This window comes from Myotis davidii, unplaced genomic scaffold (genome assembly GCF_000327345.1).
Source record: "Myotis davidii unplaced genomic scaffold, ASM32734v1 scaffold539, whole genome shotgun sequence".
Taxonomy (NCBI): Eukaryota; Metazoa; Chordata; class Mammalia; order Chiroptera; family Vespertilionidae; genus Myotis; species Myotis davidii.
In genome coordinates, this window is record NW_006290028.1 from 602407 (window position 1) to 615759 (window position 13353).

At 38.5% G+C, this 13353-nt stretch overlaps 1 protein-coding gene across 2 annotated transcripts in view; it reads left to right on the plus strand.

Annotated features, from left to right (window-relative positions):
- FAF1 (Fas associated factor 1) overlaps positions 1-13353 on the plus strand; it is a 184614-nt gene that overhangs the window by 48482 nt on the left and 122779 nt on the right. For both annotated transcript variants that reach the window (XM_015563297.1, XM_015563296.1), the window contains one exon: positions 6807-6902. In XM_015563297.1, the coding sequence (XP_015418783.1) occupies positions 6807-6902 (96 nt within the window). The remainder of the gene's footprint in view (positions 1-6806; positions 6903-13353) is intronic.

The window sequence follows — 13353 nt, forward strand, 5'->3', positions numbered from 1 at the left end:
AAAAAATGAAAATTGCCCATTCACACACAATTCACCACAGCTAAGATTGGGAAACATCCTAAGTGCCCATTAGCAGATGAGTGGATTAGAAAACTATGATACATCTACACAATGGAATACTATGCTGCTATAAAAAAGAAGGAATTCTTACCATTTGCAGCAGCATGGATGGAACTGGAGAGCATTATGCTAAGTGAAATAAGCCAGGCAGTGAAAGAAAAATACCACATGATCTACTCATTTATGGATAATAAAGAACATTATAACCTAATGAACAAAAGGATAGTTACAGAGGCAGAGAAGCATTGAACAGACTGTCAAATTACAGAGGGAAGACTGGAGTGTTGGCAGTTGGGGGGGTTAAGAGATCAATCCAAGGGCTTATATGCATGCATATAAGCATAACCAATGGACATAAGACACGGGGGCGGGGGGCGGTTAAGGGCATTTGCCGGGGGTAGGGGAGGCCGGGGGAAGGTCAATGGGGAGAAAAAGGAGACAGATGTACTACTATTTGTAATATTTTAAACAAGGAAAAAAAAAAAGATTATTGTCCATTAGAGCTGGAAGGGATCTTAGAGATCATTCATATGGGTTGCTCACGTATTTTATAAAAGAGTATATTAAGGCTCCCAATGACTGCCCCCTAACTTAGTCTTCTAAATTCTGGGCCAGTACTCTTAAAATATCTTCATGTTTGTCATCACAATAAGGAAGAAAGACAGGCTATAAATATGTATTTGGAAGAAGGCAAAACTTTAAAAATAAAAAACTCTTTCAGCTCTGGGCAGTGTGGTTCAGTTGGTTGGAGCATCATCCCATACATCAAAAGATTGAATATTTGATTTCGGTCAGGGTACATACCTAGGTTGCTGGTTCGATCCCTGGTCAGGACACATATGAAAGGTAACTGATCTATGTTTCTCACATCAGTGTTTCTCTCTCTCTCTCCCCTCCTCTCTCTCTTCCTCCCTCCATTCATCCCTCCCTCTTCCCTTCTGTGTAAAATTAATAAGCATATCCCCAGTGAGGATTTTAAAAAAAATTCTTCTCAAAAACTAATTCATATTTTTATTTGCCTTTTTTCATTGTTGACTCTATTACAGATGTCCCCATTTCCCCCACTTTTCCTTCCTCCACCTGTCCCCACCCCCTAGGCCTTCACCACATTATTGTCTGTGTCCCTGTTTTATGCATATATGCTAATTCATATTTTTAAAGAAAGCATTATTAAGAAAGGTCTTATGTTTAACCTGAGGCACAAACTTAAAAGAGTAATAATACTGTGTCAAGGACTTGTCAAAGATAGCCCATGATTAATTATAATGGTTTACAGAAGTTGTCTTATGCACATTATCCTATATTTCATTTTAATTTGTTTATAAGGAAAACATTGTATGCTTTCTTAATTATATAAGGGGAGACATTGAGAAGGTTCTAAAACTTCACAAAACAATGTGGTTTTTTGGGCTTCTCAGTTATTTCAAATTTCCATTGTTTATGAAAATTAGTTTTATCTGCACATATGGCATAGTTCAGTGAATGATAACTGTTTTTGGATTGTGAATTTGAGAAAAACATCATCAAAGACCTCTAAAGAGTTTTTGTTTATATGGGTTATATTTATTGACATTTGTCATTCAAAATTAACATTGAAAAAAGTATTTAAGATATCAACAATAAATCCACTACATATGAATATAAATAGCATTTTCTTATGAAAATTTTCCAAAAAATAAAAGTAGTGAGTGAATGATGTTTTACACTTTTACAAATTCCCTTAATATCTGGCTTCATAGAAGACAAGCAGATTCTCATATTTTCTCCATTTAATCTGTTGTTCTCTATTGTTTTGGTTGAAAAACAGGAAGAAAATCTGACCTCACAGATCTGTATTTGGACTGTAATTCTTTGACTTTCTGTCATCACACTTTTAGAGGTTAGAGATTCAAAATAGGCTCACAAATTCAAAATAAAGTTAAAGCAAGATTATATATTGCTTGATTGGTTTTATTGTTGAACTAGAGGTGTGGTGCATAGATTTGTACACTGGTGGGGTCCCTGGCCTGGCCATGGGGATTGGGCCAAAACCAGCTCTTGGACATCCTCCAAGGGATCTTGGATTGCGAGAGGGCAGTTCTCGTGTGACACACCCCGGAATTGGGCTCCCTCCTCTCTGGTTCCGTGTGCGTCACCCAAGAACCACAGCAGCTAAGTCACTGCAGCTTGGCAGCTCCTGCATTGAGCATCTGCCCCGTGGTGGTCAGTGTGCATCATAGCTATGGGTTGGACTGTTGTTCAGGCTTTTATATGTATACTAGAGGCCCGGTGCACAAAAATTTGTGCACTTGGGGGGAGGGGGGTCCCTCAGACTGGCCTGTGCCCTCTTGCAGTCTGGGACCTCTCGGGAGATAAAGACCTGCTGGCTTAGGCCTGCTCCCAGGTGGCAGAGGGCAGGCCCAATCTCCCCTGTCACGCACACAGCAGGGCCCATCAGGGGGTTGGGGAGCTCCCCCCTGTCACTCACAGAGTAGGGCCGATAGGGGAGTTGGGACACCGTCCCATCACACACAGAGCAGGGCGGATCAGCAGGGTGGGGTCCCTCGCCTGGCCTGTACCCTCTTGCAACCCAGGATCCCTTGGGGGATGTTGGAGAGCCGGGTTCAGCCCGATCCCCACAGGCCCAATCCAGACAGGAGGGAGCTTGATCCTGTGTGTTGGGCATCTGTCCCCTGGTGGTCAGTGCCTGTCATAGCAACCTGTCGATTGGTTGTTCAGTCACTTGGGCTTTTGTATATAGAGATAGAAGGTCTTGGAGTTTGTTTTTGTAGGATCAATTAGTGAAATTTTAGGCATGAAAATTTTAGGTTTCCCTCAACCTCTCCACATTCCTAAGCATCCAGAAGATTATACTACCAAATGTGCATCATTTATGTAAGGGTGTAGAATTAAATAATAAAATAAAAGAATCTTGCTTTAACTTTATTTTTATTTTGTGAGCCTATTTTAAATCTCTAATCTCTGCATGTGTGATGACAGAAAGTCAAAGAATTATAGTCCAACATGGCCAGAAAATAGATTTTGAAAATGAGTCATAGTCTTTCATTGTATTGTTTAAAACAGTATTGTGATTGAAAGATTACTATAATGTATAAGTTAATTAACTAATATAGTCTGTAAATCTAAAATTTTAAAGATGGCCCTCTTCAACTATAAAGTCAAACAAACCTACAGCCCTAATCTTTTTTCCTTAGCTTATGCATAATAAATACCCCAATGATAATAATATATATCTTTTACAATTACATAACCATTTGGTTGCATAAACATTATCTCATTGGATCTTCTCAGAATACCAGCTATGTGAGGGAGATAGAACAGATTGTATTACCATATTTTGTAAATTAAGGACAGGCTGAAATACATCATTTTGTAAGAAAACTGAAGTACAGAAATTTCAAGTGATTTTGCCCATAGTTATTGGACAATTGAAAGATTTAGTGAGCCTGAAACCTCAGCCTTCTGACTTCACTCACATCTTTTATATAAGTTTAGGTGATGAGTCCCAGTAAACATTTATTTTAGCCCGAACTTTTTGAAATCACTCTTTTACTTACTATTGCACCTCCAAGGGTTTCCTAGCCCTAAAGAGACTCCCTGGTGGATATATAATCCCATCTTTACTCACTTGTATTCCTTTTTCTGTACCTGTTCCTATGTGTATCTCTTGTCTCCCTAACTAATATATATGTTCCCTTAGGATAGATACTGTGCCTTATAGTTAATCAATACTGGGTATATAGTCAATCAGAAATTCTTGATCTTTTAATTTCCGTAGTGCATTGTGATTACTAGGACCTGAAATAGTGATGCAGAGGTTTATTTGGTTAGCTGTAGGCCAAGGAGAAAGTGCTAGCCACTCTCCTCAGGAATGATTAGTAGCTATTGAGATGGTTAATGTTTTTATTTAATTTTTAATTTTTTTACAAGCATATATAATAAAAAGCCTAATATGCAAATTGTTCGACCAGAAGTTTGACCGCTTGCTATGACATGCGCTGACCACCAGGGGGCCGCACGGAACATGGCAGGTGTTGGCAGCAGTGGAGGCACTTCCGGCCCTGATGGGCCCTGAAAAGAGTGGGACCATGGTGGGATGGTGGAGCAGGTGAGCTGGCAGTGCCAGGCCAAGATGGGTGTGAGCAGGGGCCCGATTGCCCTGCAGATGGCGACCAGCAGCGGGGGGCAGGGCTGGGGCTGCCACCCAGCTCCCAGGTGCTGAGGGAGCTGATCCCCCCAACCCCCCACAATCGTCCTGCAGACCAGAAAGAGTGGCAACGGTGGGAGGCGGGGCTGCCTCCTAGCTCCCAGGCGCTGAGGGAGCTGGGCAGGGGTTCCAGCCCTGATCAACCACCTAGTAGGTGGGATGGTGGAATAGTTGAGGGGGCAGCACCAGGCCACAGCGGGGTGCGAGGCGGGGCTGTGAGGCTGGGGGCACAAGCTGGGGCTGCGAGCCTGGGGGCAAATAACAGGATTACTTATATTCTAAAGTATTTTTTCCCCCAGCTCTATTTTTGTTCATCAGTTTATGTGGTTCATTATATTCCACAAATGAGTGAGATCATGTGATATTTATATTTCTCTGACTGGCTTATTTCGCTTAGCATAATACTCTCCAGGTTTGTCCATGCTGTTGCAAATGGTAAGAGTTCCTTATTTTTTACAGCAGCATACTATTCCATTGTGTAGATGTACCACAGGTTTTTAATCCATTCATCTGCTGATGGGCCCTTAGGCTGTTTCCAAATCTTAGCTATGGTAAATTGTGCTGCTGTGAACATAGAAGTGCATATATCTCTTGGTGTTTCTGTTTTCTTGGGATATATTCCTAGAAGTGGGATTACTGGGTCAAATAGGAGCTCCATTTTTAATTTTTTGAGGAATGAGATGGTTAATGTATATAACTTAGAGACAAGCCCTTTTAGGAACCACCATTTGTAGAACCATGTACTTTCAGTGAGCATTTCCTCCTGTGACTGGGCCGAATGCAAAGGTAGGCTAGTCACATTGGGAAGTTAATCACCATTTCCTTCTCCAGGTCCTAAAAATAATGACCATTGGAATGATAACAGCTCTTCTGCCTATGTCACTATAGTTTCAAAGCCAACTTTTACTTACCTTATTACATTTAACGCTTTCAAGAGTCCTTTGAGACAGTTAGGTCAGGGATTACTCACCTGAATTCATAAATAAGGAAACTCTAGCTTAAAATAGAGAAATGACTATCCAAAGATCAGGAGTCGAAGTGGTACTTGAATAGAGATTTTTCCAAGTCTCTTTCCATTACACTACACTGTTTCTGATTGTCAGTGATGTTTACCATCATTAGTATTTGATTACCAGAGGATTTCATGGTAGGGGTGGAGGACATTTTTCAAATGAAAAATATTGTGAAGGTAACTTGGCTTGAAATTTAACCTATACTTCTTGTCCATTTTAGCTTTGATTTTATTTGTTCTGAAATGAAATAGATTGAGCTAATTATGACAATTATGTTGATGAATATGATTGAATAAAAATGACAAAATCAATGCATTTTTGCTTTAAAAAAAATCAATCAGCCTGGCCAGTGTTGCTCAGTGGTTGAGCATTGACCTACGAACCAGGAGGTCATGGTTTGGTTCCTGGTCAGGGCACATGCCCGGGTTGTGGGCTTCATCACCAGTAGGGGGCGTGTGGGAGACAGCTGATTGATGATTCTTTCTCACCATTGATATTTCTATCTTTCCCTCTCCCTTCCTCTCTGAAATCAATTTATAAAAATATTGTTTTAAAAAATCAATCAGGTCTTCTAGAATTTTTAAAGTATAATTCCAAAACATCTAGATGCAAAAACAAACAAGACCTTGAACCAGATGAATTTACAGATATTTGGGTTTCCTCAGTTTAATCCACACCTCCTCAAAAGTTACTAATGGATGTTTTTAGTATGCTATTGGATATTCTAATAATAATAAAAGAAACTTCACCTTACATAATTGCTACATTAAATACACATTTTTTTTCATGAAAAACACTTCTGTTGGCTATTTAATATTGTTTTAATTCTTCTATATAGACAACAGTAACGTGCACTCGTATTTCCTCATATTTGCCTAAATTTAATTTAAACTTCAAAATATTTAAAATGTGACCCACTGTAAACTTTAATAGAAGTAAATATATATTGCTTTAGGCTAAACTAGGCAAATTCTCTGGGTAGTGTTTTAAATCACAGTGGTAACAAGGACAGTAAACTGAACATGTGCTAGGTTCTTTACAGACATTATAGATTCATAAGCTATAATAATGATCTGAAATTTTAGATTAATAATAACTAAAGCACAAACAACATAGTTATGATGTGTGGAAACCTTTTTAAAAAAATCCATCACTAACCTCCAAAAAAGATTTATAGAGCACCTCTCTCAGAATTCGGAAACTGAGGTATTATGCTGCTAATTAGAAAGGTAACAGACATGTTAAGGGGGAGGGATATGTATATGATAGGTTTATTTTAGGCTTGTCACAGTTTCCTGTAGCCCAAGTCTATTGTCTAATGAATAATAAATAGCCTCAACTATTGTAACATTAATATATGGAAAAATTTTCAAATTTTAAGAGACTTCCTGGTAATGTAATACCTGGGCTACTAGAGTGATCTTTCTAATGTAGCTTCAGAAATAATAAAAAATGTCCCAGAAGTAAAAACCTTTTGTAAAACATGCCTCATTTTGTTTACAAATGATGGATTCTACTTTTTGCAGATGTGTCTTGCTGAATCGGGGCTCTCTTACCCATGCCATCGACTGACAGTGGGAAGGAGATCTTCACCTGCACAGACCCGGGAGCAGTCTGAGGAGGTAAGCCTGTTAGCCAGCTTTTCAGTGAACAGAGGGCCTATCCTCCACACACCTGCCCACTTCCTATTCTTTTTTATTGGCCACAGCAATGAATAGATAAAGTTAATGTAGCGTGAATAAAGTCTCAGTAAATTCTTTTTTTTTTCTTCAGTAAATTCTTTAAGGCAGAAACTTTCCATGCAAGGTTATGGCTAATGTGGTCTTTCTTGTTCTGTAAGTTTCATGTTTCAGCAGACAGAATTCAGGTGGATTGGTTAAAATGATTTTTACGTAGAACTGTCAGTTTAACAAAGGCATTTTCTTTGCTGCTGACTATTAATTAGGATTGAGTACATTTATTAGGATTGATTCTGAAGGTTCTTTAACTCAGTGAGTGAGTACACCTTCTGTGAACCAGGCATTGTGCAAAGATGAATAACAATGTACCTATACCAAGATGCTCAGAGTCAAAGGTAATAGATTAGTAAACTAATAATAATGACATATTGCAATAAATGCAGTGATAGCAATCAGTGTACATAGGGTGCTATGGAAACAAAGACGAGGGCCTGATCAGATTGAACATGTTTGTGTGTGTGATGTCTCTGTGTATGTGTCTTTGTGGGGCTGAGTGTTATTATAGTTCACCTCTAGCCCTAACACCTAGTGTAGTGCCTGGTACATACCAGCCACAAAAGAGTATTTGTGAATGAATGTTTTTTTCTTTAAAAAGGAAGATTAGAGGAGTTGACATCCAAATCTATATATATAAAAGCCTAAGAAACCATTATGACTGGTCGACCAGTCGCTATGACACACACTAACCACCAGGGGGCAGACGCTCAACGCAGGACCTGCTACCTGGTGGTCTGTGTGCTCCCATAGTCAACCTCCCACAGCCGGCCAACCTCCCACGGTCCCTTCTCCCGGCCGGCCCCGATTGGCCCCATCAGAACTGGGCGAGACAGGCCTCGATTAGCCACTATTGCCAGCTAGGCCAAGGGACCCCACTCATGCATGAATTTGTTCACCAGACCTCTAGTAGAATTATAAAGAGTGAGTCACAGTCAACCAAATGAAGAAACATGGAAAGAGTATTCCATTAAGAGGAAACAGCACAATCTGATTAGTAAATGGGAAGAAATGAGTACAGTTTGGTGTTTGTGCAAAATAAAATGGGACACAGAAAGATAAGAGATGAGACTAAGGTGAGTTGGGCTTGTATGTCTAGGGAGGGATTTGAACTCTGGGAAGCCATAGTAGGGTGTTAGGTGAGGAATGGTTTTTGTTTTGTTTTTCTGCTGTGCAGAGATTAGATGTAAGGGAAGCAAGACTACAGACAGAGAAATCAGATATGAACCTATTTTACTAGTACTGCAAAAGATAATAAGATCCTGAACTAGAACATACTTAGTAAAAAGAGAGAAGGATATGAATTCAGGAAATATTTGGAAGGGGAAATCAGTAGGACTGGTAACTGATAGGATGGATCTGTATGAGAAAAGAGAGAGGGAAGAAATAAGAATGATACATAGCTTTTGGTTTAAGTGACAAAAAATTCATTCACTAAATTCTGATTCCTACCTACTCCATGCCTGGTACTGGTCTAAGTGCTGGGAATATGGCTGTGAACAGAGCAAAGTCTTCAATAAAGGAGTTAGCTTATGCTGACCCCCTGCGGGGAGAGAGAGATAGAGAGATAGAGAGAGAGGAGGGAAGGAGGGGGAGAGGGGAGGAAATTGAATGCAGATAATTGCCAAAAATCTGCATTCCAATTTTTAAAACATGGTTAGACAAATACTTAGCTTGTCTGCTTGTGGTGCAGTGCCACATACTATTGCTTCCTGAACTATGGGCAGACAAGCTGCATAGTAATCCAGTTCCTCTTGAACATCTCTGAATGCACACTGCAGGTTCACTCTCTACAAAAGTGAACTTTCCACATCTCCTCCAAAATCTATCTCCTCACATGTTAATGCTCATTGTCACCCCAAGCCCAAAACTGTGTAGTCCTGTCACCGAGGGACTTGCTATTCTTTCCCATACATCAGGATTTGTATTACCCTTTCCTTTGTTCTGCTCAGATAGTGTATTTTTTATATCAGCATCAAATTTGTTACCCTAATTTGTTAGTTGAGAAGTTTCTTGCTATTAGAGTTTTTGTTCTGACCATTATCTTGATTCTAGCCCCACTATAACCTCTCCAACAGGTGGGAGGGGTAAGGGATCTTTCTTGCATTTTTATCCTCCCCCTCTCTCTTGGTTCTTTTTCTTCATCCTAAAAACATATCCAAAACTCTAGATAGATAGATAGATAGATAGATAGATAGATAGATAGATAGATAGATAGATATAGATATTCCTTCAAACCCAATTTCCCCCCTCAGGCTTTAGCTTCATCTTTCCTTTGTTCACAGCCAGGCTTCTTGAGGTAATCTACACCAGATAACTCTATTTCTTCATTTTCTATTCACTTAACTCATTACAACTTGGCTTCTTTCTACCATGTGACTATAATTGAATTTAACCATTAGAGTCAGATAATAGTTTTTGTTAATGTTAACAGGTACCATGCTATGCTGTCTCTTTTTTTTCACGGCCACCTTTGTGGGTCAGTATTAGTCACATTCTACAGTGGGGAGCAAAGACACTTGCTGAAAGTCATATAAAGGAAAATGGTATTCAATACCAGGTGTTTTGGTTATAAATTCAGATACTTTTTGTGGTGGTTTTCTTGTCATAATATAATAGTTACCTCTTTCTTAATTACAATCCTATTGAACCTATTTACAGTTATTGTCTATTGAAATTTTCTCAGACCTTGCTTCTAAGATTTTCTTTCAATTGACTTTCTAATCTTTGACAGCTTATCTCTCTATTCTGTTTACTGTTTCTCTTCCTTTGCCAATTGAAATATTTATATATTCTGTAAACTCTTATCTTTATCACTCTTATTTCTTTATTTTTTAACTGATTGATCGTATTCATTTTCATTATTATTTATATACTGATGACTTCCAAATTTAAATGTTTTCTGGGCCTCTCTCCTGAGCTGGTAAGATTTTTTTTTTCCAGCTACCTACTGGATGTTTTTACCTAGACATCCTAGAGCTTCCTCAAATTCTGAGAACTGGTCTCAGCCTCCCCACTCCCCGGACCTAACGGTATCTACCCACTCAGTTACCCAAATCTTGGTGTCATATTCACCTCTTACTTTTCTTTTAATCTTTCTTTTTTTCTTGATCGTTAAGTCTAACTGGTCAACAGTTCCTATCAGTTCTGCTGAAGTATATTATTTTAAGTCTGTCCCCTTCATTCAATTCCTACTGCTACGGCTCAAATATAGGTTCTTGAGTTCTCTCACTTGCAACTTTGAAATTAAGTCTCCTTTCTCATGTCCTCAAGTCTAATCTGCCATTATGCCACCATACTACCCCAAACACACACACAGCCATCAGTTATTCCCTCGAACAGTTCCTGCCTAAAAACCTTTAGTGCTTCCCCTATTGCCATCCGAGTATAGTCCAGATACCTTAGTGTGCTGATTTTAGGACTGCCACATCTAGTCCCATCAAACCTTTTGTCCTTCCTGCCAGTCCACATTCCTCTTTCATGCCTAGAGCTAATGATTCCATTTGCTTTGCTGGATTCTTTATTGATTTTTTAAAATATCCAATTGCTGCCCTAACCGGTTTGGCTCAGTGGATAGAGCATTGGCCTATGGACTCAAGGGTCCCAGGTTTGATTCCGGTCAAGGGCATGTACCTTGGTTGCGGGCACATACCCAGTAGGAAGTGTGCAGGAGGCAGCTGATCGATGTTTCTCCCTCATCAGTGTTTCTAACTCTCAATCCCTCTCCCTTCCTCTCTGTAAAAAAATCAATAAAATATATTTTTTAAAAAATCCAATTGCTTGCTTGAGTTTTTTTGTCTGCTTAGAGTACAACTCCCTCCCCATCAAATTTCCATTACACATGCTCCACAACATTGGTATCTTTTTTTAAGGTATGGGTTAAATAGTAGCACTTATGTGAAGCCTTACACAGTCTTCTTCACTGGTCCTAGAGTAACTAATCACTCTCTCCTTTATTTTCCAATAGCCTTTGCTTAATCTTTTGTTGTACCTCTCATCACATTGAAAAAGACATATTTGCAACTAAATATGCCTTCCTTTAGATAGAAATTTCTTGAAGGCTGGGACTATGTTTTATCTTTAAAATCCCTTAAAGCTTTAAAATCTGATTCTTAACGGGCTGAACTCTAATATCCCATCTAGCTAAGTTTTATGAGTCTTTGATTATAAGTTTCCCTAACTTCTAACCTGGTGTTTTGATATAATAAGTAGTTGGTGAAAGGAATATCTGCTTCAGTTTTAAGCTTGCCTTAGTGCCAAGTATATCTGAATCCTAAATTTTTATCTCAAGCAGTTTGGTTATTATCTCCTCTAGGAAGTTTGCCCTGATCCCTCCAGTGCATTAAATGCTGCCCTCTGAACTTATCTGTCATAATACTTATCACTAGGTATTATAATTATCTTTATATTTTATATGGTGTTCCTTGAGAGACCATAATCTATATCTTTCACATGGATCCAATCAGTGTAGCACTTAGTAGGAGTTTATAAATATTTGTTAAATGATAAAAGGAATAAATTAATGTAATAAGTAGCTAAAATAGAATCAAAATTTTTAGATGTTTTTAAAATTCTGAATAAATAGGTTATTTGTTTGTATTTAAAGAATTTTAGGACAGCCATCACTGAACCAAGAGATTATTATTAGCATCAGCAAACATTAATGATAAAAAGGTTGTTTATCTCATTTTTTAGAAAAAGCTTTTCCTAACCTGTTTGATGGCTGATAAGAAAATGTAAGGAGATTGGGAGTTCCTTATACATAATTAAGTAGCTCATTCTTGCAGATACTTCAATAATTCATATTTGAAATATACTTTTTCAACAAAATTGACTTTTTAGATACCTCCTTTGAAGATGTTATCGTCGTAGGATTTCACTTTCTTGGGCTCTTCAGAGATTTGGGAACGCTATACTTTGTGAAGACAAGATGAATAATGGGTTACATAGGCACAAAATTAAAATCACCATCCTAATATGAGGTTAAGTACTGTTGTTATGGAAAGGGACTGCTATTTAATTGAAAACTGAAATCAGAGAAAGAGGATCGATATGGGGACTAAAGTGAAGGGGGTGAGAAATAAAGATGATACATAGAATAATCCCTTTCTTTTTGTCTGTGTTCTCCAACCCTCCTATTTAACCTGATGCCTCTTAAAGTAAGGGGTGAGTACGAGGCAAGATTTAATCGAAGGCTAAGATGATAGCTTAGCTAATAGAGGATGTGAGGAAGTTTGTCATACTGGCCTTTTGTTTATTTCCTCTTGCCTGTGAGCCTGAATGAGCATCCTAAAGGAACACATAATGTATCTTTAAGGTTTTGAGCCTTTACCTGTTTAAGACTGAGTCTCGAAGTTCAAGTGAACTTCATACTCCAGATATTTGCCTGCCTGAAATACCGAGGGAATTCAAGCACAGTTGTGGTCTTAGTAAAAGTATTGTTTTACGGAGGGGGCTCCCTCACTGCCTTGAAATGAAAAGGGTTTTTTAAATATTTAAGCTGTTGAACTGTTAAAATCAGGAAGAGGTCTTGGCTCTACAAAGCAAAACACTAAAGTAGGATTAGGATCACAAATATAACCAAGGCTTCTGTAAGAAATAATGGTATAGTCAGGATAGCAGATAGACTGCTTAGGGCCAGGGCCATTCATCTTTATTCATCCAATAAGTACATGTTCATTACCTTCTCTATTCAAACCATTGAGAAAACTATCTTTGAAATAAGAGGGAAAATCTTAAACAATTCTGGGCATTAATGCTTGGTTATGCCCAAGGAAGAAATGCTAAACCTACTGAGCCAAATGGAGTAAATGTTTTGCCTTCTTCATTTGGAGCTGTTAGACTCACTAGGTCAGTGGTTTTTAAAATTGTTCCATAGTGTCCTGAGAGCCATCAGAGATACCCCAGCTGTCGAAGGGATAGGAGGAAGAAAAGGCCAAATGCAGGAGCATTAGGCTCCCAATTGCCCTCTCCCTGCATCCATCAGAGTGGCCTTACTTTTCATATATTGTATGCATTATAATTTTGCAGAATGTTTTGCTTGGGGCTGGGTAACCCTGTGAAAAGAAATTTGAAAATCATTGATGAGAGATCTTTAAAATCCCTTCTAGCTTTAAAATCTGATTCTTAACGGGCTGAACTCTAATATCCCATCTAGCTAAGTTTTATGAGTCTTTGATTCTATGTTTCTCTTAATGCTTTTCTGGCAAATATTTATCTCTAAGTTAGGCTCCTCTGCATTGACTAAAGGATCAAATAGTTTCCCCATTTTCATAACTTAAGTACACAGCACACCATATTTTAAAAGATAGAAATTTCACAGTGTATTTTATGTTATCTT